Source organism: Ambystoma mexicanum, chromosome 1p (assembly GCF_040938575.1).
Source record: "Ambystoma mexicanum isolate Mex_15411 chromosome 1p, UKY_AmexF1_1, whole genome shotgun sequence".
NCBI classification, from domain to species: Eukaryota; Metazoa; Chordata; class Amphibia; order Caudata; family Ambystomatidae; genus Ambystoma; species Ambystoma mexicanum.
The window spans coordinates 195,507,573-195,534,239 of record NC_090921.1 but is presented as its reverse complement, the minus strand read 5'-3'; the positions used below and the strand labels follow the sequence as shown (position 1 = coordinate 195,534,239).

The following is a 26,667-nucleotide window of genomic DNA, read 5'->3' as shown; positions in this document are numbered from 1 at the left end:
TTGGGCTAGGAACGAAATTTACTTTTATCCGAAAGCTTAGAATCTAGGCTTTCCAACGAACCTAGAACCAACTTCCTACTCCCTATACTTTTCCCGTAATCGCGAGACACGCACTCGCGAAATTTACTGCGATTTGCGATTTGGCCCGATTTCTTCATCTGTAGAAATCAGCAGCGTTTTGCTTCTCTTTGCTAAAATTCGTTTGCAATCTGCTAATCATTCATAGAGTATTGTTAAAGTGAGCCTGAACTAATATAAAGTAGCCATCACCTACCCTGAACCTCTAGAGGGAATTAAAAGCAATTTTAGCACCTTTTCACTTCATTGCCATCACATTTAAAAGCATTTTGGGCCTGTGTTTCAAACCTCTACCTGTTTTCCTCTCAGCTTGCTGGGGGGAACTGCATTTCGTATTGCATTTTGTTGGGATTCTTGAAGACTGTGTGCTCTCCTTCCCTTTCTTACATTGCATAGGGGGGAGTGAATTGTCAAGGAAAAGTGATTACATTGCCTTTTGTTGAAGCCATTTCAAGTTATTTTCTGTACTGCATTTCATTCATCCTTGCGTTGTCCTTGAAGCCATAAAAGCACTCTCAGCTACCTCATCCTTTATACTACTCCTAAGTAATCAAGTGTACCACTGTAACATTACCCATTGTGGATCCACATCATATGTCTCAGTGTACTATCAGATATTAATTTATTATAAAAGTGTGATATATATATGTATATATATATTGTTTAATTTTTCAAATAAACCTTTTAATTTGCAAAACAAACCTACTTCTTGGCTCAGTGGGGTCAGGGGGATTCTAAGAGGGGGGTGTTATACAAGGGTTGTCATCCAGAGTACTGAACTGAATATAAAAATACATCAATAAGGGTTTTCCTCAGCATCCCAGACTAGGCATTGACTTAGCTGTAGTGTTGATTGAATATCGCTTACAGCTTCATTATCATGGATGCAGTATCACAACATAGTGTTTGAGTGGCAAATCCAATCCATCATAGCAGCAGAATATAAAGAACTCAACACCAATGCTCTGTCTTGTGGTATACCCTCCTTCAACAGGGGAACATGGAATGCAGTGCACAAGAAAAGACCACTGGATTGGCATTCCAACAAGTGCCATCAGTAGGACACATGCTATCTGCATTCCTCTGCACTGTATCACAGAATGTACTACTATAGCCTAGAACCAGTAGTCAATACAGTCCAGCAACAGCCCTCCCTTCTGTAAACCTAGAATGAGAACATGGGTAATGTCCAAGGACAACCATTTAACCACAGGTGTGTTTAGACATGTGCCTGGTTTGGCACAGCCAGAGGGTCGGCAGATCTGCCAAATCAAAATTAAACATATCGAAGTCCCTCAGAATTTAACAACATTGTTTTAAAGAAATCTTTGAAGAGTTCTGCATGTTTCCTTTAATTTTAAATTCACAATCATATTGCACCTTAAGAAGTATCCTATTAATGAATTGGGTGGGACGGAGAAAGAGAGTGAGAAACAGAGAGAGACAGACGGACAGACAGAGAGAGAGAGAGAGAGTGAGGGGGAAATAGAGAGAGAGAGAGAAAGAAGGAGATGACAAGGAGAGCTATTGTAAGATATAAAATTATAATCATGAAAGAAGAAGTGGTATCGGGTGCAAGAACATGAAAGAGCATTGCACAGAAATAAATAAACAGAGAAAGGAGGGGGGAGGGGATACGTAGATTAAAGGGCATGAAGGAAAAAGGCAAATTGGATTGATAGATAAAGAACCAACAGATGACGGGATAAAGGGACAGTAAACGCACTGATAAAAAAGACAATAGTTAAAGGGAGAATGAGTTGATGGATGGATGGATGGTTGGATGAATGAATACAGTAAGAATGGATTGCTTTACGGAAGGGAAATGAAATGAGGAATGGATGGATAGATGACATGGAAATGGGATGTATGGATGGATGGATGAATGGATGAATGGATTTGAATAGGGCTGGGTTCGGATGTTAGGATACATTGGAATTGGCCAACCACCTGATGTCTATCACAAAAGGATTGCAAACATAGAGCTTCTGCTACATGTGGACATTAAGGTAAAAAGGGCATACCGTGTTTATAAACATTGTCATGTGTTTCCTCAGTTCATTTGTTACCTTTTCTGTTAATGCATGGAATTGCCATGAGGCAAGAGTGCAAAGCCCTGTTTTTTTTTTCATGAAAAAAATGGTCGTTCCCTCTTTTCTGTTATTGGTTCCGGGGCAGTAAATAGAATGACAAGCTACCCCTCCCTGAAGTGTCGAAGTTTGCAACCGGTCGACAAAATGAAGATACATCAAAATTACTGCATCAGACCCTTATTGTTCAATTGAAGTTAAAAAAGCATTATTTATTCATCATTTACAACATTAATAAAAAACATATAGGTACAATACACACACAGTGCAGGAACATTTCTGTTTTTTCAAACTCCCTAAAAATGTGCAAAAATACTTCTCGAAATGGGCAAAAAGTGCCGTATGGGCATTAGTTTTATTGCACCTTTTGTGCGATACAATGTTTTCCTTGTAGTCAGTTCAATATAAATCATTACCAGAAAAGGCAAAGGAGGTATATCTCTTGACTGTGCCTGTTTTACATTTATGATTGCGTTGTGTTTTGGTTTGCAGACGTGTGAGGGCTGAGTGAGCAATTTTACCCCTACTGAACCTTGTAATCCAAGTTGTCACAGTAAAGCAGGGGAGGGTGGGCACAGTATCTATTAAAGTGCTTACATAACTACGTCCTAACTAACAACTTGGAAATAAATCCATCTAAGACAATGATATTGGTCTTTAAAGGTGGCTCAAATCTGAAGAAAACATTCACGTTGCACCTCATGGGGAAAAAGATCCCGGTAGTCAAATCACTTACTTACCTTGGAACATGCTTGAATCCAAGTATAAGGGACATTCTGAGATTGGAGCACCTAAGAGCAAAAGCTAAAAATCTGGCATCCCAAGGGGCAGATATTGATGGGAAGATATTGTGGGTTTTCATTGGCACCATTAATAACATTCTACTGTATGAACGTCCTACCCATCTTGACATTCGGAGCAGAAACCTCGTTTTCATTCCAAGGGGAAAACTGGTCCAAGATAGAGGGGCTGTTTTGGAAAACTATGCTAGGATTACTTTAGAGTACCCCATCCAAGCCATACGGATGGAACTGGGACTTACATCCATGACAACTATTGTCATCTGGAAAACCCTTGGTCTCTATAGGAAATGTTTGGACAGCATAAAGACTGGGCGTTTCATGGTATTAAGAGAGGCCCTGTCTAGGAACAACGATTAGACACTGTCAGAATGGCGAGATATTTGTCATACAATCCTATCAGATCTGGATGAATCGGAACTAACTCTATGCAACAATCCCGACCAAGTTAAAAAGAAATTATATACCCATGATTGGATACAAACACAGGAAGAACGACAATCCAAGACATTCTATGGCAAAGCATTTCCGGAATCAACAAAATAAAACACATGACCGAGATACTTGGAGTTGTTTCCACATTGGTATTATAAGGACCCATTTTTGAGGTTTCTTCTAAATCTTTTCCTGACTAGGGAAATCTTAAGGGGCAGGAAAGGTTATGACCTTGGAACTGAATGCATATTGTGTCAAGACGGAACCACACTAGAATCATTAAAGCATTTAGTCCTGTGCTATCCAGCTATGAATCAGTCTACACTGTCCTTATGGCCCACGAACACATGAGGAGTGGTGGATAAACTATTTATGGGAACACGTTTGCCACTCACCTTAGCGCTGGTGAAATTGCACTGATTTAAAATAATTATTCTTAACTCTACTTGTTAACAATTGATTTTATACTGTTTAAGAAAATGTTTTCATGCGCACCAATAATAGCAATAGTTAACTGTATTGTTTAACCACATAACACCAATAAAAATAAAAATTAAATTTAAAAAAGTCCTTTAAGGGAAAGATGTACTGGGACTTTGGCCCTATTAAAGAGGTGGAGTGAAACATGAGCTAGAGAGAAAAGTTGACTTGGGATTTGGGCTTATGGATTATGGCAAGGCAAAGTGAATCAGAGGTTGCAGATACCAGACAAAGAAGGTTTTAGGATAAAGTTATTTAAATATTAGATGAATCAATGAAATAATTGTATTATCTGATAATGAATATATTTATGTAAATAGTGCAAAAAGGTTTATGTATTTTATTATTTAACCGAAATTGCACTTTAAAAAATGAAGTAAAAGAAATATCAGACAGGCATCAACCTGAGACATTTGCATTTGAAACAAGCTTAGAAAAATGACAACCATTGGGAGAAAATTAAGATGCAAAGTCACTGGGCCTAATTACAAGGAGGGCGGTATGCTGGTGGTAATTCTGTCGTGGCAGAATTAGTGTTACTGCCGTGTGTTGTAGTGGAATTTCCACCGAATTACAACCTGGCGGGCACACGCACCTACTAATGGCAGTAAGGATAATTCTGCCCAGCAGAGTTACCGCCGAATGACCTGTGGTATGACCTAATTCTGCCAAACAGTGGTGGAATTACTGTTACAACCATGGCAGTCAGTGGAATTTCCGCTGGCGAAATATCATCCCTATAAAAAGAAGCACCAAGGTGGCCATTTTGGAAATTACAATCTATCGAATATCTCGAGATAGGAGTGCCATCCAGACACCCAGCTAAGGCCAAACATGTCCTTGGGAAAAGGCAAAGGCAGGGTGCCAGATATGAGGCAGCGTAAGCCAAAATTCATGGAGCAGGAGCTCAAGGTTTTGGCAGAGCAAGTGGTTGCCCACTCTGAGGAGCAGTATGGGGCAACGCACAGAAGACCAGCCAACAGCGCAAAAAAATATATGGGCATAAATCAGGTACAAGGGCATGTCCAACGTGAGGTCGAGGACATGAAGAAGAGGTGGAATTACCTCAAGGTGATGGTCAGGAGTCTGGATCAGGGCGTAGGCACAGCAGACATAGGAGCCAGCAGCCAAGCTGAATCTGGTGAGTACAACAGTGACACATCCACCGATAAATGGACAATCCTGCAGGCATGCATGAACACCCACACAGCCTTGCAAGCAAGCAATGTGATCCCCAGCAAGCAATCAGCATTCATGTGAGGTCGACCACAATGACAGCAACCAGTGGCACAGGACCCCCTGGCATGACACCCATGCACAGTCAACATAACCACCATGCAAACATGCAACCTCTCCTTACCCATGAATGCACAATTGTTGATAGTTGTGTCAGAGCCACTAGCCCCTCTGCTACCATGGCCCATGTACAGACATATTGAGGAGTACACATCTGATGACATGGCCACCTGAAACATAAACAATTGAATGCACTGCACCCACCTGATTGCACCAATGGATACCTGCCACCAACAGACATGAGGCACCACTGGACAGGACAGCCCGTAGCCAAACACATCCCCAGGATGCACCAAAAATTCAAACCCACACCTGGCCATCCAGACGCAATTTATGCCATGTATACAATGGCTGACGCATGATGCCAGCGCCCCCAGGAGGCCCAACACACAGTGACAACAAAGAACAAGTGACAGTGAAAGTTGATTTGACAAGCACATCTCAATTTGTCCCAAAAGGAACGCAAAGCACCCAGGAAGGGACCAAGGAGGCTTACCCCTCCACGACACCAGCACCAACTACTGCCAGCAAGCAGTCAGGCATGGCAGTTCGGGGATTGGGAGTGTGCCACAAGAGGCACCAGTCCATCACGCCCACAGGGCCACTACATACCCCAAGCGTGCAGTCAGTTCCACCAGCGACAAGCCAGGACACAACCACATGGGGTCTGACTTTGGACAACAGCCTCCAATCACCACAGGCCAATGCAGGCATGGGTGCTAAGGAGCATGAGGGTGCATCCCCTGCATCCAGTCACCTACCTTCCCCATCTACCAATTCACTCCTGAGTCCTCCACTCTGTTCAGCCTCTCTCCACTGCGCAACCACCATCCCACCGTGATTCCCGCTTGTACCCTTCACTATGTGATGATCAGGCCAGGAATGCTCACCATCAAGGGCAGCATGAAGAACATGACCAAGGCCAACACCACGACCAGTGCCTGCCCCCACACAGGCCATCTGGGACCCTATGGGCCACATGGAACAGAGGCAGACGGTAATGCACGCCAGTGCTCAGGAACACTTGGGGAAAGCTGAGGCCATGCGTGACTGCATCCATGGGGCATGGAGATGGTTGTCTAAATCAATTGACTGTGGAGCCATACATCTCAGCATGGACCATCTACGGGGGAGTGTGCAGGGGAGCTCACAGTCTACTTAGGAGTCATTGGTGAGCAACCCGCCCAGGCGCTCACAACGGCGTGCCTCAAATGCAGCTAAGCCTGTGGACAAGGGGGACAAGGACAAGCGCTGATGGGTGCAATTCTTGGTGTTGGCGATGGGGCTGGGGGTGGGTGTTGGTGTTGGGGATGGTGGCACCATGTTGCCATTAATAAACACACTTGAATCTTTATCAGTATGAGGGTTTTCATTAGATGCAATTCTGACATATGCATTCATTGCATGGATAGGTGTCACATCTCTAGAGTCAGAAATACTTATCCATGATCTCCTGGCAGACCATCTGGCCTTCACTTGCTGCCCCACGTATGGGCTGTGGTGCCCTGTTCCCTGCTCCATCCTCTTCCTCATCAGACCTAGGGGGGGTCATTGTCCTTATCTGTAGGCATTTCGCCATTCCTGCATAGGCATATGTTTGTGTAGCATGGTGCAGACCACTACGAATTTCCCTACTTTTTCAAGACTGACTGAATATCAGTGCACTGCCTGCGCGATGTAGGCACCTGAACCTGGATTTCAGAAGGCCAAATGTGTGCTCAATACATGCTTTTGTTCTCCTCTGCACCTCATTATAGGCTGTCTCCTGTGGTGTTGCAGGGTTTCTCACAGGGGTCCTTAGCCATGCCAACTGCGGGTATCCAGCATCACCTGCAAGACATGAATGGACTGTGTGAGACATGGCGGTGTGAGGGCAGTGGAACAAGTCTATGGTGCTGACATGTATGCCCCAATGTGCATGACTCAGTGGATGGGAACGGTGCATGTGGTGTCTGTCACTACTGTGACATTAGTATTGCACTCGTCACGTATGATGTGGCAGTGCACCATTTGGGGTGCATGACCATGCTGGGTTGTATATTGGCCTAATTGTGTGGTGCTGCCTAGCATGTCTGGATGTCCTGTGTCATCACATGTTTCATGTCTGTGTACTGGGCGGGTCGGTCAGGGTGCCTACCATATTCTGTGAATTGTTGTTGTTGCATCATGGGACTTGTGGTTCATTCACTTTGCTACTGCTAAAGTGCACCAGTTGTGTGTCAGTGTTTTTGGCAGTCAGGTCTGAGTGCTACTTACCCATGAGCTAGGTGTGCTGTCCTCTGTACCTCTCCTTGCACGCAGGCAGGGTGCTGTTGTGCAGGATTAGTGAATCATGTGTGGCACCAGGATATCGAACACAGCAGTAACTGATGGTGAGATCGGCATTGCAGGTCATCTGCACATTCATCGAGTGATATTGTTTCCCGGTTGCTGTATGCCTGTTCTGTTGCTTGGGGTGGTACCAAAGCCACATGGGTGCAATCCAATAACGCAATGGTGTTGGGGAACTGTGCAATGCTATAGAACCTTGCCTTGGCTGAATGCACCTGTGCCTGGGTGACGTGCATGGAGATGTTCAGATGTGCGTGTCATTAGGGCATCCAGGACCTGGTCCAGCACCTTTCGGAATGTGGGCTGAGATATGCCATGCAGTGTCCTTACTGTGTGCTGGAAGGCACCTGTGCCACAGAAATGTCGGACTGCAACCAGCTTCAAAAGGGGGGTGGGTGGCTGTCCTGATGGAAATGGCACTCTGCAGTTGTGTCTGTGTGCCTGTGTCGTAATTTGGCATAGTGGTAAAGTTGGCGGTAGCAGAGTTACCACCAATTTTACCATTTACCGCCAAACTAAACTCTTTCTTTCCATGAGATGAGGGTGACACTCTAAGAAGACAGAACAGACTCTCTGTTGGCATGAATTCCGGAATTCATCAAAAAGACTTGTAGTAGTTTCAGCATATTTGCGGAAGTCAGGAGCATACAAAGCTGTCAACGAAAGGATAACTGGAGAAATGCATATGTCCTAACCCTGTATGACATGAACAGCTAAGGTATTAAAAGTGCATTGAACATCACAAAGTTTTATAATGTGTGGGTGTTGCATTCATGTTAAATTGATGTCAGTTTCAGGATCATAAAGGTTCAAGTGAATAGTCTGCTGAGAAGGTTATAGTGTGCTCTAGCACCTTGAAGCATCTCTTGCACTAGATGGGATTAACAATAAAGATCGCAGACTAAATAACCGAAGAGACTCATATGGCAAAGTACTACTTTATTTTCAGTTTAATAAAGCAGGACAAAACTGGCAGACATCAAACTGATGCTTGCACACTCACAACTTGACTACACAGAGGTTTTATACCCCAATATTTGTCAATCCTACGTGACAAACTGTAAAACCTATTAATGGGAGGAATTGGTTAGGGGAAGATATCTCCTTGTAGAATACATAAGGGGTTAGCACTTCATTGGCAGTCTCTTGTCTGTAGGACACACCTTGAACTGCTTTTAAACACGTATAATACTGATTATAGTAGACACAATGGCAGGGGATTGGTCTATGCAACATTGTATAGCAGATTGCCCCATAGGCCAACTGATTGGTTGGCATCACCACCCAATCTTGCACTTTCGGCTCGGCTAGCAGCACATAAGCAAAACGAAACCCAGGTGCTTGAGTCACGTCAGATTACTCCCCACCGTTCAAATTGGTCCATCATCTCTCATTTGTAAAACAATCAGCCAAAGTTTCCCATAGGTAGTTGACATTTTTGTCTGCTCTCTGTTCTGGGACATTCAAGTGAGTGCGAGCCCATCACTATCTTCATCCAAAGCCCTAGTTATTGACTTCTGGATCATGTAAGAAGAGACCACACATGTGTCCGCTTCAACCTCTCCTTTTCTCCTATTTAATTCAATTATGCTGGGTGTCATTGCTCCTCTTGGCCTCTTGAGATTCGCTCACTCCATCTTTTATAGACTTTACATACGTTTAATTGTCCAATACTTGGCTCTTTTCAATCTTTTCTTCTTCTTTAATCTAAGAGAAATATGCCTCACGTCCATTAATTATCTGTCTGCTTCCCTTTGTGTTTTGCAGCTATTACTTAAAAATCTTTGATCCCAGAACAACATAGACTCCTCTTCCTTTTGCACACAAAGCTGTTTTCCAGCATCTCCTGACTCTGTACCCCTGGTCTGTTTCTGAGTTAGCTGGATTGAATATTTACACAAGCCGACGTCTACTTTTCTATCATGGCCCTCCTTGCTGCATTATATTTTCCTTTATAGCAAGCTTCTGTATGTCTCACCTACCTTTGCATTGCTGCGTATTTACACTTATTGATCAGCAAGTTACTTTATCTTCTTTATTATTTCTTACATGTTTCTCTTGTCGTTACATAGTCACTCTTAAGCATTTCATGTCATTTCAGTATGTCTTTGCACATCTTCTTCATGAAATCGCTAAGCCCTCTTCAGATTTCCTCAGCATTACATGATGTCCAATGATGCATGCTGACATCCTTCCACACGATATCCTTCCACTTTCTCAGTTCGAGGATACATTTCATATGGTTTTCTGCGTGCATACCGTCTCGCGTACACTCAATGTGGTAAAGGCATAACACATGAAGTCACATGTAGGGTTCTTCTCCTACTGTTCCAGTATGACGGCGTTGAGGGGTGGGAGTTAGGGAAAAGGCATCCAACTACTCCTCTACAATAGCCTTACCAGTCAGAGGATATGTAAAGGAACATAGTATAGGTTTGAAGGAGTAATATCTTTTAAATGAGAGTGTGTTCCAATAGAAAGCAAGATTAACAGCTGAAGCTAATTATTATAAGTATGAAAAGAAAGCCTAAGTTTGTTTGGCATGGTGTAGATTCTGCAAGTCTACTATGAAATCTCTCAATGGAGCCCTTCATCTATAACCATTTTAATACTGTTAGGAGGATAAAAGACCTAATCATTCCTGCACAGATTCAATTGTATGACCTGTAGTTCTCACACAGATTACAGAAGCAGGTGCATTCATTTATTGAGTTATTGTTAGGCAAAGTTTGTATGCAGTACCCTTTGGGACCACTACACACAACTAGGTCTACAGGTGCAAGCAAAAGAACCTTTGGTATAAGTCTGCATTACACAATTTGGGTAGTGGAGCTGAGCAGCCAGGCATATCTCAAGAGGGGAATGTGAGCCGTAATGATGTTACAGAGAGGTCTATAATCAAAAGTGTTCAAATAAACTCTTACACTCAAGGTTTCTTTGATACATTCTTATTAATTTATTTATCTGTCAGTTATAAAACATTCATAAGAAGGGGCAATATAATCACACACAAATATACTTCAATACTATTTCAGGATACTTTTCAAGAGGACTAAAAGGCAAAGATTATTAGAACATGAAAGGTTACAATTATTCTTAGACAGTGCAAATACTTTGTGTTCACCAAAAGAGTCAATCCAAGTCAATAGATTAGGCCAAAGTCAATGGGCTAAAGTCTTGGATAGGATAAGGCAGTTCTGGTAAGTAAACGGTAAAGTCTCTGCACAAGTTCTTGGAAGTAGTTTGTAAAAAGAAGAATCATATGTTGGGTCACAAGCTGATTAGGCCTGTGAGTTGCAAAAGTTTCAAGCACTTTGACTGCAATAGGTAAGTACTGTCAGTCTTATTTCACAGTACCTTACAATGAAGAAAAAGATGCAGCTGAAGACTTCCGTTCCTGGCAGTTCCTGCAGATCTCGCTGTTCCTGTGCCTCAGTCTTGGGGACAAGAGGGAGGATGTTGGGGGACTCCTGCACTGCACTGGGACTGGTCCAACAGCTAGCACTTGGCAAACTTCAATTTCTGTGGCTGTGAGTAAAGCACACAAACTGGTGTCCCTCTCCCTGGTTCTACGGTTTCCTGCAGCAACCCTGAGGAAATTCAACCAGTTCGAGATAGGTGTCCAGGTGGCTTACTTGTGAGTTAATTGGTCCTACCAACTCAAAGGGAGAAGTCATCCTTTCTGGGGCTTCTCTGTCGATGTGAACGTGGTGAGTCGCACCTGCAGCAGGGCTTCACTGGGCAAAGCAACGATCCAGGATTTGCAGCAGCCATCCTCTTCAAGCTCTTCTTCGGTTCCTTTGCTCCAGTGGTCGACTCTGCCTCCAAGCCAAGAGACTTGCCTTTTATTCAGTTCTCTCCCATTCATTCCAGCCTAGCTGTCACACACCCAGCAGGGTGGCTGTCTTTGCCGGACAGTTAGCCAGCCAATCACCACAGAGTGCATTTTGGGTCTCCTAGGAGACTAAGCACAGGGAGTTTCAGGCACCTCCCTCACTTCCTGCCCACCCCAGACACTCAGGCACCACAGGCAGTCTTCACTCCTGAAACCTGCCAAAGGCGAATGAACAAAGGTGACCAAACCTGGTTTGGCGTGCAGAGCAAAACTGTAGAAGGGCCTTTCCACAAAGAAATGTAAAAAAAAGAAGACTAGGACCTGTTTTTACAGAGGAGGCTCAGACGCCATCTTAACAAACATGGCTCCCGCGATTTAACACTACCGGCGCTCACGGTGGGGAAAAATCATGGTAGTTCGTTGTAAAACCTCTGCCACCAGCCATTCTGAGAGGAAATGGTAGCATTTGACTGCTACATGAGTATATAGACACAGGGGATACTAATTAACCCTTCCAGCACTCTATAGGAAGATGGGTTGTGCTGGGTCTAGGAATTAAAAAAACTAGTAAAGTCAATTTCACTTTACTTACTGTGGGAAACAGTAGTTTATCCGAGAGAAGGTATTTAAACCTTGGGAAAGCCTGAAACGGTTTCCCTGTGCCACTGCATTGAGGGTGCTGTATGACACAAATGAAAAGATGATGCCTATGGAGTTGGTTAGACCCCATAACCAAAAGAAACGAACACATAAAACAATTAGAATTAAAAGTACAACGTCCCACATTTTAGCAAAAGAACTGGGGGTCTCTAAGGTGAGAGGAATTAGCACATTTATGAGAATTCTCTCTAACAGTTATCTCACTATAGAGTTTAATGTGTTGTTTTATCTGGACACAACACACATGCATAGTGCACACCTTTCACTTAGTATCAACGTATCCAGCCTTACCCCTTGCTAACACCAATCCATCTCTCAAACTTTGGAGTAACTGCTTCCTGTTGGCAGTGGTAATGGTTGTAACAAGGGGCATTGTTGTTAATTTACCAGATTGACGTAGTGAAGTAATGTCCCCATCACAAGTGAGTGAGTGTATGTGATCAGATCAATATTGCACGTATTTATAGGATGCTCTTTAGAGACATGGACTCTTGGTGCTGGAGAATGAGTAGTGTTGTACAGAATACAAACACTGCATCAATGCTTACTTAAAGGAATGTTTTGAGGGACCTGACATATTTGATACATGAAGGCAATTTGTTCCAATAATTTCTGACCTACACAGAGAATAGTCTAACAATATAACTGAACCTGTACAAAGGACGTTCCGCCCAGGTTTGTCAGGTACCCGGAGTATGAGATTGGGGTGAAGGGCAGATGGAGATTGCCAAAGCATCACACAGTTTCAGGGCAGTGGAAAAGTCTAGCTAAATCTTAAAGTCCCCATGACAAGAATTGTCTTTGCTGTAGTGTGTAAGGTGGCCAAAAAATGTGATCATTCACTATGGAACAAGCAAGTGCCTTTGGAGGCCTGTAAATGGTGACGATGGTCAGATAAGTATTATGTTTTAGTATGCATCTGGATACCAAACATTCAAACAATGTAGTAAAAGGAATGAGACTCCTTTATGTATGGATATTCGCCAGATGGGTGTGAGCTACACCCAACCAAGTTCAGTCCATTCATTGCATGGACTTTGTCGAGTACTCGCAGAAGTGCTTCGAGAAAGGTGGTGTAGTTGTCGGTACCATAATATTTTGAAAAACATTGGAAGACGCTCTTGTACTATCTAGCATAACATCTCCCTCCCTTACCAGGAACCTTTCTAATTTTATTGGAGACAAACATCCAACCAAGTGGGACCCTATTTGTTCACTGAATCCATATTCTCTATTCTAAAATGCTGCCTCATCTAAAACCATTATGTATGTCTTCATCACTAACTGACTGTGGCTGTGTTTTCTCTCTTTAGGTCCCTACCTCTCTGTGCAGTCCCAGCTGCACCTCGGGATTCAGAAGAGCTGCCAAACCGGGGCAGCCAGTTTGCTGCTTCCATTGTGTCCGCTGCTTATTGGGAGAGATCTCTAACCAAACGGGTAAGAGAACGAGCACAAGAACATACTTAAATGTTCTTCATGATGAAAAGTAAAGACAGCTTATTTTGTTCTATTATGTTCAATTCTTAGATTCCATTAAATGTATGAAATGCCCTTGGGATCAATGGCCTAACAAGAAACAAGAACGGTGCATCCCAAAGATCACAGATTTCCTCTCTTATAATGACACCTTTGGAGCCATATTGACAGTAGCCACCATTGTGTCCTCAACAATCCCTGTTGTCACCTTGAGCATCTTCATTCATTACAGAAGCACACCCATCATTAAAGCAAGTAACTCGTATCTCAGCTACCTTCTGCTCGTGTCCCTCACCCTCTGCTTTCTCTGCTCTTTGGCTTTTATTGGTTATCCTACCTCAGAAAAATGTCTTCTCCGACAGCCGGCTTTTGGCATCACTTTTACTCTTTGTGTCTCTTGTGTCTTGGCTAAAACTATCATGGTGGTCATCGCCTTCAATGCCACAAAGCCCAACAGTGATTTAAGGAAATGGATTGGTCCTCAGCTGTCCTACACAATCATCAGCGCTAATACACTGATTCAATTTCTTCTGTGTGTTTTTTGGTTGGTGGTCGCTCCACCTTTCTCTGAATATAATACCCATGCTCAGCCTGGTATGATCATAGTGGAATGTAATGAGGGATCTCCCATTATTTTCTGGTGCATGCTGGGATATCTTGGACTTCTGGCCACCATCAGCTTTCTAGTGGCCTTCCTGGCCAGAAATTTGCCTGGCAGCTTCAACGAGGCAAAGTTCATCACCTTCAGCATGCTGGCCTTCCTCAGTGTCTGGCTCTCATTTATTCCTGCCTACCTCAGCACTCGGGGCAAGTACATGGTGGCCATGGAAATATTTGCTATATTGACTTCCAGTTTAGCTTTGGTATTCTGTATATTTTTTCCTAAATGTTACATCATCATTTTCCAGCCAAAGAGAAATACCAAAGAATATTTAATGGGAAAGGGTTCTGAACACCCAAATATATAACCATTGCCCCACCTCAGTTAAAAGTCACGTTTTCTTCTTTATTTTCTTTCTCATGATGACATTTCCTTTTGCACACATCTAGCCCAGGAATTATTTTAAAAATCTATGCTCTTACAAACCCTTTTGTTACTATCTTGTATGCAAAATAAAGTATGTAAACTGTGGTATCGATATCCATGACCTAGTAAAATCAATGCATTTATTTCTTCTTTGTGAATGGTTTGTCTCCTCCAATGCATGGATGTAATTTGGGCGTCCCCAGTGTTAGCAGCAGCAACTCCTGGTGACTTTCCTGTGACCCCTCGCACCGCCTGTTCTACTCCTGGTTTAGGAATGCAGAGGAAGTGTGAAAAAAGAAATGAAGCACATTCTTAGAGCTCTCTTTATTTTCATAATTCACCCTGTGAAGTTTGAGTTTCTCATTTGCTTTATTTGCAAAGGTGTAGCTGTAGATTAGTGTATGTCTATATATGCCAGTCAGAGTCGATGCCCCAAATGCAGAGCTTCTCATTTGGGGAAAACTTGATTGTTTTATGGTTCTGATGGCTATAATTTTGTGTACAAATACTCAGTGTTTTGTGTTACTGTTTCCTTGATTCTCCTGTATCGGGGTAAAATGGTTGTTATACTATATGTTTAGGTATATCGCTTCATGTCTGACTCCTATTTGCTCCTGTTTCAAAGATCTATAAAAATCGGTGTTATTACTATGGAATGTAATAGTATTTAATCTATCAATGTGAGAAGGATGAAGAGCTGATCCGCCCTGCTAAAATATGAACTTGGAAAGTGTAGCCTGGCACATGTCAGAGTTGAGCTTTTAACTATGCAATTATGACTGTTTAATCAATTAGTAAAAAGGAAAAAGGTATTAGGTTATCTATCCACAACCAGCTTCTGGCACCTCCAGTCCTTTTTTAAGCAAACTATAGCACAACTATTATCTGGTTTACAAGTGGGCAATTACATATTCCTCCTGCTTATAAGTGCTGTAGTAATACGTGTTATGTAATTAGGAAATGTAACTACCGTAGCCAACCCATGGCCAAATGATGTTGTATGCTTGTAAAATAGCTCAGTGAGTTAACCGTTCCCTGCTAGAATGGATCTCTGCTGTGCAGGTTACAGGTTTGAATCGTAGCAAGCTCTGTTCCTTTATTATCTAGCATGTGGCCTGTGCATTCCCAATATTGACATCTATTAGATCCAGCATGAGTCTCACACATGAGTCACACATATAAGTCTCACACCCTTGGCCCTAGTTTAAATTCAGACCTTTGTTAAAATGTGCATGTTGAAATGTGGAGCTGCCCTTGTTGAAATTCCAAATACATTTCCCTACACAGCTGTAGGGGGGGTATTTAGGGCAGTATTTCCTTTGGTTGGTGGTATTTCTGGTTGGTGGTATTTTGGTATTTCGTGGTGTAGTGGTGGAACTAACCTTAGAGGACTACCTGATAATTGTTCTTATACCGGGATCACTAACAGCAAGTCATTACACTCCCAATGCTGACTCTATGTTCTTGCAGTATTTTATGTACACTATAAAAATGAGCCTTCAGGACAGTGGATTTTGGTAACTAGCCAGTGTTCTGTGGCAATTGACATTGAGCTTCCAACTAGTCTTGGAAGAGGCTAAACCTCTATTGCATTTGAATTTTGCTGCATTAATCAGAAAAATATATAAACAGAGTTATGCACATTTAAAACCTCACTGTACAGTGCAACAACTAAAGAAACCGATTTTCCCACTCTACACCATCTGATCACAAACCATTCACACATTAGCTTGCTCCTCACATTAACTGAACTCACCAAGGATAACATCTTTAAATGTGTCATTGAACTGCCAATGCCCCCGTCCAGCTCCCTCTTAGCCCAAAACGATCCCCACCGAGTCATCTGTCAGCCTTTCTGCCTGCACACTTCGCCCCAGGGTCAGCAAAACCTTTCTGAGATGGCTGCCAGCTAGAGACCATAAGCCAGAAAGTGCGGAAGTCCAGCAGCCTGAGAGAGTGAGCGAGAGAGCGCGAGACCCAGCCTTTCCGCTTTCGAGCCTTTTTAAGCCTTTTTCAGAGACCTCCCCAGAATATAGATCCGATCTACTTAAACTGTAGAAATGCCTGCTCCTTTCTGTGACCTCATGTGTCACTCAAAACCACCTCCCTTTTTGTCAACCAGCCAATCCAAGAATCTTCTGCCCATGTTCATCTCGATAGCTTAGAAACGGAAGCAATAGCTACTTCTTAGTGCTGTTTTCCTGCTCTAAAAATTTTTAAACAATTCAATGGACCTCATTATGAGGCTGGCAGTAGCCGTGCCTGTAATACAGGTACGGCTGCCGCCGGCATTCCTTTATTTCCGCCGCCCAGAAATTGGCAATTACCGGGTCATTACGGACTTGCCGGACCCAGTATTTGCCCATTACTGGGCGCTGGAAAAAATGATTCCCCATTCCCATTTGAACCCCATAGGGCTAAATGGGAATGGGGAGGTCGGATGCACCGGCACCGTTTATTACGGTGCCGGTGCATCCAATATGCTGTGCTCGTGGGTGCCTTTCATTCCGCCAGGTCAGACCTGGCAGAACGAAAGACACCCACGAACACAACTCAGAGTTTGCCTGTGCCGGTACCGTTGTATCCGGACAGGCAAGCTCATAATGAGACCCAATGTCTTTAGCAGAACGGATCTCACATTCCACTCTTATGATTTGTCACATCCCCATTCAGACAGAGCACAGATAATCCTGTGCATTTAATTAATTTAATTTCCAAACTAATCCTGCATTTCCATTAATCTGCACAAAGTTTATGTAACCGGCACTAACTGATTTGCACTGATTGTTAGTATGGGAATCTGTTATATGTTAAATGGATAAGGTAAATTAGGATGTAAGTTTCATGTTAGATTTTATTTGATTGTGTATTGTGGTGCAAAGTGATAAACCCTGTGACTTCTTTATTTTACTAGCATGTTTTCCGTGCAATCCCAATATTAACATCTATTAGATTCAGTCTGGGTCTCACACATGAGTCACGCACATAAGTCTCACACCCATGTCCCTAGTTAAAATTCATCAGACCTTTGCTAAAATGTGGATGTTGAAATGTGGAGCTGTCCTTGGTGAAATTCTGAATACATTTCCGTACAGCTGTAACGCTATAGAAGACAGGAGATGTGGATATCCTAAAATTGAGGCTACATTAACCATACTGTATTTTGGCAGCACTGTCGAATGTGTGGTTTTCCTTGCCATTACTAACCCTGGCATGTAAAGCCTTAATTGTTACACATTAGTAGTGAATTGACATATAAGGTTGTGGTGGCATATTCATTGCAGTGCCCCTAGCCTATGTTGGTTCTTCTGGGTCTATCTCTATCATAACATGACACCCATGGTTGGTATTTTCAAATGCCTTATATCTACTTTTGCACCAGTTTGGTATTTTATGTATTTTTTAAACCTGTCAATCACTTCAGGTAGTGACTTTGAGGTTAAATGTATTTATTTATTTATTTTCACATTTGTAAAGCACCTAAACCCTCAGGCATTAGGGCGCTGGTGCAAAACAGTTACATGTGACAGCTTCAACAAGGAGGGAGCGGACAAAAAGAATGACTGTGCAATGAGTATATTGTTCAAAAGGAGGGCCGTTTATGCAAATAACCATGTTTTCAGGGTTTTGAGGAAGACACATTATGAATCCTCAGCTCTTAGCCCTAGTGGTAGAGCGTTCCAATGTCTTGCTGTGACAAATGGGAAACTTGCCCACCCTCCCTCATCCTTTGGCTTTTTTGAGTTTAAGTAGAGTAAGTCTGTGGGCGTAGATGGGTCTTACTGGTCTGTTGGACTTGGGTCTTTCTATTTTCTGTGAGAGGTATTGAGGGGCAGTTTTGCCCAGGCATTTATACGTGATGGAAAGGGTTTTGAAAATAATCCTTTCCGGGATAGGGAACTGGTGCGCCTTTTTTCTAGCCACTGTGATGTGGTCCTTTTCGGGGATGTTCTGTGCTGCTCAAAGTGCATTGTTTTGGATAATCTGTAGTTTATTTAGGTTTTGTTTGGAGGTTCCGGCAAATAAGGCGTTACAGTAGTCTAGTCTAGCACCCGTTTTTGTTCTGGCAATGGTCATGCAACTCTCTGTGGTGAGGAATTGTCTGGCTGCATTGATGATGTCATGTTGTTTTTGTTCATGTGATGCAATCAAGGTCAAAGGTAAAATGCTATCACTTTTTTTAAATTGATGCAAGATCCTGGGCTGTGGCCAGCACCATGTGGCTCTTTGCTTTTGGAGCTGATGGCTTTCTTGTGCAGGCCTCTTAGAAGGAATGGGAATACCAGATAATTTGTAGAATTCTTTAAAATAATTGCTAGATTCATTAAAGCTTTATTTCAGGCACACTTCAAGGGGTTAGTCTGTTGTTCTTAAACACCTCAACTCAGCCTTGCATCTTTCTGAGGTCGATAAATGAGTACCAACACAGGTTGGGTGATATTTTATTCTATATAAAGCGCTTAAGCGTAAGTGCTATATAATAGCACATCATTATCATTTGGCCATGGACGTCTGCTTGCATTCACATTAATTTTGTAATATGGGCCTATACACACTCATCTTAACGATACATATGCGATCCATTGTTGTATGATATGCATTTCACATAATAGTGATATTGTATCCATATTTTTCAGAGTGTGCTTAGGAACAATGGTATATGATGCCTTCTCCTGTTTTGCCAAGATGTGAAAGGTCGTGTTCCATCGTTTCCCGCGATAACACTTTGGGGTGGGGTGAAATGCAGTGGCGGCTGCTGAGTTTGAAAGATGGCGGGGCGTAAATTTGCCAGTGAGATTTTAGTAGCGAGCACGCGCAGCGCACGAGCCACCCCCCCGAGCGGGTTGCGGGGGGGTTCTCCCCCTTCGAAAATTTTGGAAAAATGGCCTACAAAATGTGCAATTTACTATCCAAAAAACCCACCGAAATATGAAAAAAGTATTCGGTTTTACATATTAATGGTGATACACTATTCTTACGTGTGCAAGTGTGATGGTGTATTTTACAGCAGCTTGTATTGAGAATAGCTGGTACTATGGTGTATGCATAAAGAAATTCATTATATAGTCAGTAATGATGGAAACATATGTTTGTCATGCTGTTACTGGCATTCACACGCGCTCATCCTCTTACTGAGGTGGGATTTTAGGCATTTTCTGAAGCGGGGAAACTAAGCTAAAATATTACTTTAGTTTTTAACCACTTAATTAATGCGACGTTTGTCCTACCTTTAATGGCTGTCTGCCACGCTGAGTTGCCATTGCTTCAGTTTCTCAAAGTTGCAACACGTGGAATGCACAGGTCTCAGAAATAGCACATACATATTGCATGGAGAAAATTGAAACAGAAATAGTTTACTAAGTTTATTATGTTGAGTGCTTTATTATCAACCAACAACCATAACATCAAAACATACTTCACATTTCTCACTGTTCTACACAAATCCTAACATACATAAGGCCATTGAAACAAAGAATTCAAGGTAACCCACAAAATAACTGCAAATAGATTGTTTGTAACAGAACATTCACTGGTCAATCATTTTGAAAGTTTGTACACAAATTGTGCACGTCTATTTTTCAGAGAGGCAAATTTATCAATAGTCCGTTCATTGAAGTCAGGGATCTCTTGAATTAGTTGTTTTTCCATGGACAGCATGGCCAAAGCATTCAGACGATCCTCAGTCATTGTGTTTCTCAAGAATGTTTTAATTCGCTTCAGGGTGGAGAAACAGCGCTCAGACTCAGCTGTTGTCATGGGTGTAGTAATCAGAATTTTTAATAACTGCATTGTCTCACTAAATGCTTCTTCGAGATTGTTTTCAACGAACACTTTTAATAAAGAAATTGCCCCACTTGAACTACAGAATTCTGGTGTCACATAAACAATTGAAAGCTCAGTGCGCAGTCTTTCCTTGTTTAACATGGGGTACGCTTGGACAGTTGCATTCAGTGCATCATTGGGAAAAGACTGTCCATGGGGGTCATTACGACCCAGGCGGTAAGTACGCCAACTTTACCACCATGGTGTAAACTACGTTTACACCATGGTGGATGGCGGATTTACCGCCCCATTCCAAGGTGAGTGGGGCGGTAAATCCCCATTTCCCATTTTACCCTTGCCCATTCCCATTTTTGCCCCATAGGGCATAATGGGAGTGGGGAAAGCGCTAATTACGCCACCGTAAATTACGGTGGCGTAATTGGCACCAAGGCGGTTTAGCGCCATGGATTTTAACGGCTGCTAAAAGTAGCCGTTAAAATCGGAATCAGGCGTTAAGGGTTAACGACAGCGTTAACCCTTAACGCTTGAGTTGTAATGAGGCCCCATGTGTTTGAAATAGGTCACTCTGCAACAATTTGGCCCCCTCCAAGTGGTTAGTAAATGCAAAGCGTTCTTGGGCTTGTGTAACTATAATATCACATACTTCTTTAGCCAAACGATTCAAAGTGTTCATATTTACATTGCGACCTGAAAATGTTGCCTCTGATGGAAGTTTAGCTTCCAGATTGTCAGTGATTTCACGTACTCTGCCAATGCACTTGATAAAAGTTGCAGTAGCTTTCTGTACATACACAGAGTCAATGTCTCGCTTCTGAAGCTGGTTATATAGAATGTCGCCATGGGGCATTATGTCATTGAACAAAAAAAGGAAGAAAAGGAACTCCTTCTCTTTCAGAGTTCGAATGAATCCCTGTGCCTCATGCACAGTACCCCCTCAAAATCAGTCTGTCTTTCAATAATAGTCTCAAAGCATGTACGAAGTGCTTCCCTGTGCTGATATATGGCTTCTACTACCCGAATATGGTAGCTCCAGCTAGTGCCAGATGGTTTTAGAAGTCTTTGATCCGATACCTCATCTAGAACTGTGGTTCTTTTTGGAGAACGAGAAAAAAATGTACAGAAGCTAGAGATATCACAAAAGAAAACTCGAGCTTCTGAGATTTTTGAAACAGCCTGTTCAATGATGAGGTTAAGCTGGTGTGCATAGCAATGTACATAATGTGCCTTTGGATACACTTCAGCTACTTTCTTTTGGACTCCACCAGACACCCCCCTCATTACACTGGCACCATCATATGTTTGTGCAAGTACTTTTTTTTTGTGGCAATCTTCAGGGAATACTTTGTCCAATTTTTCCATTATGGCAGTAGCAATGGTCTGCGCACTAGAGTCTTTCAGATGAGAGAATCAATAAAACCTTTCAACAATTCTGTATCGTTCATCAATGTAGCGATAGACTAGCACAGACTGAGTCTTATTGGAAACATCAGTTGTATCGTCTGCCTGAATAGCCACATAATCTGTGCATTTTAACTGCTCTACAATGATCTCTCTGGTGACCGTGAGCATGCAGTCCAGCAGTTCATTCTGAATTGTTTTTGAAGTGCCCTTGAATACTGTTGCATTGCACTGTCTATGCTGGATACAAAATCCACCAGGCCTCTAAATACACCAGGATTTAAAGAGTCTTCAGTTTCATCATGGCCACGTAAAGCCAATTCAAATGCACCACAAAAACGCACACAGTCTATTAACTTTGACAAGATGTATCGGTTTTTATCCACATCCTCATTAAGTCTCATCACGCTCCAGCGATAAGCATCATCCAACTGTGTTGCAATGTTTACACTTCCCGACATGCGCAGCTGTAATATATTCTCAATATGAGATTTGCACGATTCATGTCTCTTGCATTTTTCTGACAAATGCTTTAAGTCAGTGACTCTGGTTTTTGTCCATGTCTTCTTTTCATACCACACCATGGAAAATGTGCGTGTGTAAGCCTTTCCCCTATCTTTTTTGCAGACTGTTCAATTTTTACATCTGGCCGATCAGGCCCTAGTCTTTTCACCTACAGTTTTTCATTGTGTGCAAGTCCGGAAAATGGTTTTGAGAGTAATTGGTCCACTGAATTCATTTTCCGCAACAGTGACACCTGTTAATAAGCAAAATTATTATGTACATGTATATGTAGATGGAATCATGTAGTCATTGTTAGGTATGCTCTTCAATAACACATTAGTATAATTAGTCGGTACTAGACACAGATAGCATCTGCAATTATACACAACTCTGCTGTACTTATCATCGACCAGTACAATTGAGTATAATTGCTGATGTTATCTATGCATGCGTTAACACACATGCCCATTAGCAAATGTGACACCAGCCACACAGTACGTATTGCAGCTTGTTTGGCAAATGAGTACTTATGGAAGAAATTAGGCAAGTTTGTTCTGTTAATACTGTTCCCAAGCACTGTGGGAGCAATGGCGAAGATTAGAAAGAAGGTATTCTGATGTTTGAAAGACTGTGGGATTTTACAGCAGTAAAACAAATTACTGTATGCCATTCAACTGGAAGATACCAGGACATCATGAGGCAAGTGGGAACCACCACCCAATGCTATCCTTCGAAAAACTGTTTCCAAATGGACAGGTTTGCTTCCATTGAACCATAAGCAGGCCTTTTTGCATTATATGTATGACTTTCCATTTTCACATGCCACACTCTCAGCTAGTCATAGATGCCATTCTGTATCTGTAGTCTGTACTGTTCATCAGATTTCCCCCCACCTCATTGATCCCCACAAATATGGACTTCTTTTTAAAAAAATGTAAACAAGATAGCTGTGTGCCTTCTTTACTACAGATGAACACAAACAGAGTTGGAGTGCCCTGAGCACCAAACCCTACAAAAGACTCATGCTAGCTCACCTTGTTCTGGAGAATGGTCACTGCAATGAACTCCTTCGCAGGCTATGGGAAATTCAAATCCCGGATGGTGCACTGTGGAGGTTGAAGTCCGATGTTTTTATTTGCACAATTGCCCTGGAATGGTTGGATTTGTTCATGTAAGGTGTTGCTGATGGTCTGTAAAGAGAAAGCGAGAGACTGATCTGAGAAAGGGCAACATAGGCTCAGAGCAGTATTAAAAGGGTTTTCACACATGAAGTAGAGAGAGTTAACTGCTTGTAACATTGAAGCTGCACCAGAATAATCATTAGTACAATGTGTAAAGAAAGTACCAGCAGCTACCACCATGTGCCAGTCATCAGTTGTATAATGCTGCAATATATACATTTTTGTAATGTTTTCGTTCTGGGGCTTTAAAAGTGCGCTTTGCGGAGCTCACATTACAAAATTAATTTTCTGCAGCCCTTCGGGCACCCGATTTATAAGCACTCTGCGTGTCCTTCGCTGAAGTCCTGTTAAAAACAGCTTTGGCAAAGCCACTGAGATCCTGTTCAAACACAAGCATTGACAAAGCCAACATTTTGGCTTTGTGCATACGGTGTAAGCTTCTGTCAGGCACTGCTATTAGATCATGATGACCATGTTTCTGCTTCTACAACAACGGGTAGTTAATTCTGCAAGTGGCACTGTGCCTGGCAAGCGCCTGGCAAGTGTAGCTGTGCTACAGCTGTGCCTGGCCACAACAAGGGATGAAGGGGTGAGTGAAGGTAGACAGATCAAGCACAACACAAGGGAGTGAGCCGAGGTCAAAGGGGAAGCCAAACATTGCAAGGCAATTATACGTTAATATATACTAATATATACTGCTAGTGTTCTGCCAATAATTAAATCTGGGTAGGGCATCATGGATATTTTACTGGATGTAAATCTAATATACATTAAGAGGCAGATTCATGGAATTATTAGCGCGGCGCAAGTGGGCAAAAACGTGCGATTCGCAGTGCAAGTGCGAAAATCGCACGAATAGCAGCGCAAATCGATTCATGGAAGGGCGTGCACGAAAAAGCCATCTGATGTGCGCTAAAAAAGTGCGTGGCGCACGTTGGCGCACAGGCCATCTAACGGCGTGCGCCAGGTCACAGCGAAAATCGCACAGGCCACAGCGAAAATCGCACATAGCGCGGCGCACACAACAAAAGTAGGCGGAACACGGGGCGTAACACTCGGAATGGGGAACAACTTGCCAAAATGTGGGCGTCACGGGGGGAGTACAGGGTGCAAGTGCGCGGAACGCCCACACGCTCGCCTACAACACGTATTCATGGAATCGAATAGGGCAAAACAGCGCACGGTCAAACCAGCGCACAGGCACAAACACGACCGCCACAAGAAAGCAGGCGGTAGCGTCCGTGTGCCTGTAAAAAATGTGCGCCAAAAGGTGCGCCAACAAATAGAACCTATATACAGCTATGATGAATGTCCTATACTGTGGCCCTCCAGGACAAATGACGTGCAAAGGGGTACCCACAAACACGGACACCCGCTGACTGAAAAATAACGTGTGCGTGTATTTCGGGGTGTGCGGGAAGTTTCACACGCGAATTGGCTGGGTACGTGGATTCCAGGGGTGCGCGGGAAGTTTCACACGCGATTTGGCTGGGTACAAGGATTTCAGGGGTGCGCGGGAAGTCCCACACGCGATTTGGCCGGGTACGTGGATTTCAGGGGTGCGCGGGAAGTTCCACACGCGATTTGGCCAGGTACGTGGATTTCAGGGGTGCGCGGGAAGTCCAACAGAAATTTGGCTGGGTATGTGGATTTCCGGGGTGCGCGCGAAGTTTCACACGCGATTTGGCTGGTTACATGGATTCCAGGGGTGCGCGAGAAGTTTCACACGCGATTGGCCTGGGTACGTGTACTACGGGGTGCGCGGGAAGTACCACACACGATTGGCGTGGCTAGGTGGGGGTGCGCGGGAAGTACCACACGCGATTGGCCTGAGTACGTGTATTCCGATGTGCGCGGAAGATTCACACGCGATTTCTGCAGGGTACGTGTATTTCGGTGGTGCGGGGGAATGCTACACTTGATTTGGACATGTGGTTCCCCCCAGGTGTTCCCTCTACACCCTCCATGGCCCCTGCAGGCAGCCCACACCATAGGGTACTACCCTGCACCCCTGCTCATGTCCCACAGGCAACCCATCCACCATGGCCATGCCCACCAGCCAATCCACATGTCACCTTGCACCACTGATCACCAACACATGTCTCCCACCACCCCCACCCCCCAGCAGTGCAGGGGCAGCCTCCACCAGGCCCCCACTCATGTCTAACACCACCCCCACCCCCCAGCAGTGCAGGGGCAGCCTCCACCATGCCCCCACTCATGTCACCCACCACCCCCACCCCCCAGCCACCAGGAGCAGCCTCCACCAGGCCCCCACTCATGTCTCCCACCACCCCACCCCCCCAGCAGTGCAGGGGCAGCCTCCACCAGGCCCCCACTCATGTCTCCCACCACCCCCACCCCCCAGCCACCAGGGGCAGCCTCCACCAGGCCCCCACTCATGTCTCCTATTACCCCCACCGCCCCTGCAGTGCAGGGGCAGCCTCCACCAGGCCCCCACTCATGTCTCGCACCACCCCCACCACCCAGCAGTGCAGGGGCAGCCTCCACCAGGCTCCCACTCAAGTCCCCCTGCACCCCCACCCCCCAGCCACCAGGGGCAGCCTCCACCAGGCCCCCACTCATGTCTCCCACCACCCCCACCCCCCGCAGTGCAGGGGCAGCCTCCAGAAGGCCCCCACTCATGTCTCCCACCACCCCCACCCCCCAGCCACCAGGGGCAGCCTCCACCAGGCTGCCACTCATGTCTCCCACCACCCCCACCCCCTAGCAGTGCAGGGGCAGCCTCCACCAGGCCCCCACTCATGTCTCCCACCACCCCCACCCCCCAGCCACCAGGGGCAGCCTCCACCAGGCCCCCACTCATGTCTCCCACCACCCCCACCCCCCAGCAGTGCAGGGGCAGCCTCCACCAGGCCCCCACCCATGTCTCCCACCACCCCCAACCCCCAGCCACCAGGGGCAGCCTCCACTAGGCCCTCACTCATGTCTCCCACCACCCCCACCCCCCAGCAGTGAAGGGGCAGCCTCCACCAGGCCCCCACCCATGTCTCCTACCACCCCCACCCCCCAGCCACCAGGGGCAGCCTCCACCAGGCCCCCACTCATGTCTCCCACCACCCCCACCCCCCAGCCACCAGGGGCAGCCTCCACCAGGCCCCCACTCATGTCCCCTATTACCCCCACCCCCCCGCAGTGCAGGGGCAGCCTCCACCAGGCCCCCACTCATGTCTCCCACCACCCCCACCCCCCAGTAGTGCAGGGGCAGCCTCCACCAGGCCCCCACTCATGTCACCTACCACCCCCACCCCCTAGCCGTGCAGGGGCAGCC

The 26,667-nt window shown here is 44.4% G+C and overlaps 1 protein-coding gene across 1 annotated transcript in view; it reads left to right on the top strand.

Annotated features, from left to right (window-relative positions):
* LOC138465425 (extracellular calcium-sensing receptor-like) overlaps positions 1–14,449 on the top strand; it is a 51,660-nt gene extending 37,211 nt beyond the window's left edge. Inside the window, exons 7-8 of the mRNA XM_069607223.1 lie at positions 13,319–13,442; positions 13,533–14,449. Coding sequence (XP_069463324.1) covers positions 13,319–13,442; positions 13,533–14,449 — 1,041 coding nt within the window. The remainder of the gene's footprint in view (positions 1–13,318; positions 13,443–13,532) is intronic.
* Positions 14,450–26,667: the final 12,218 nt, after the last annotated feature.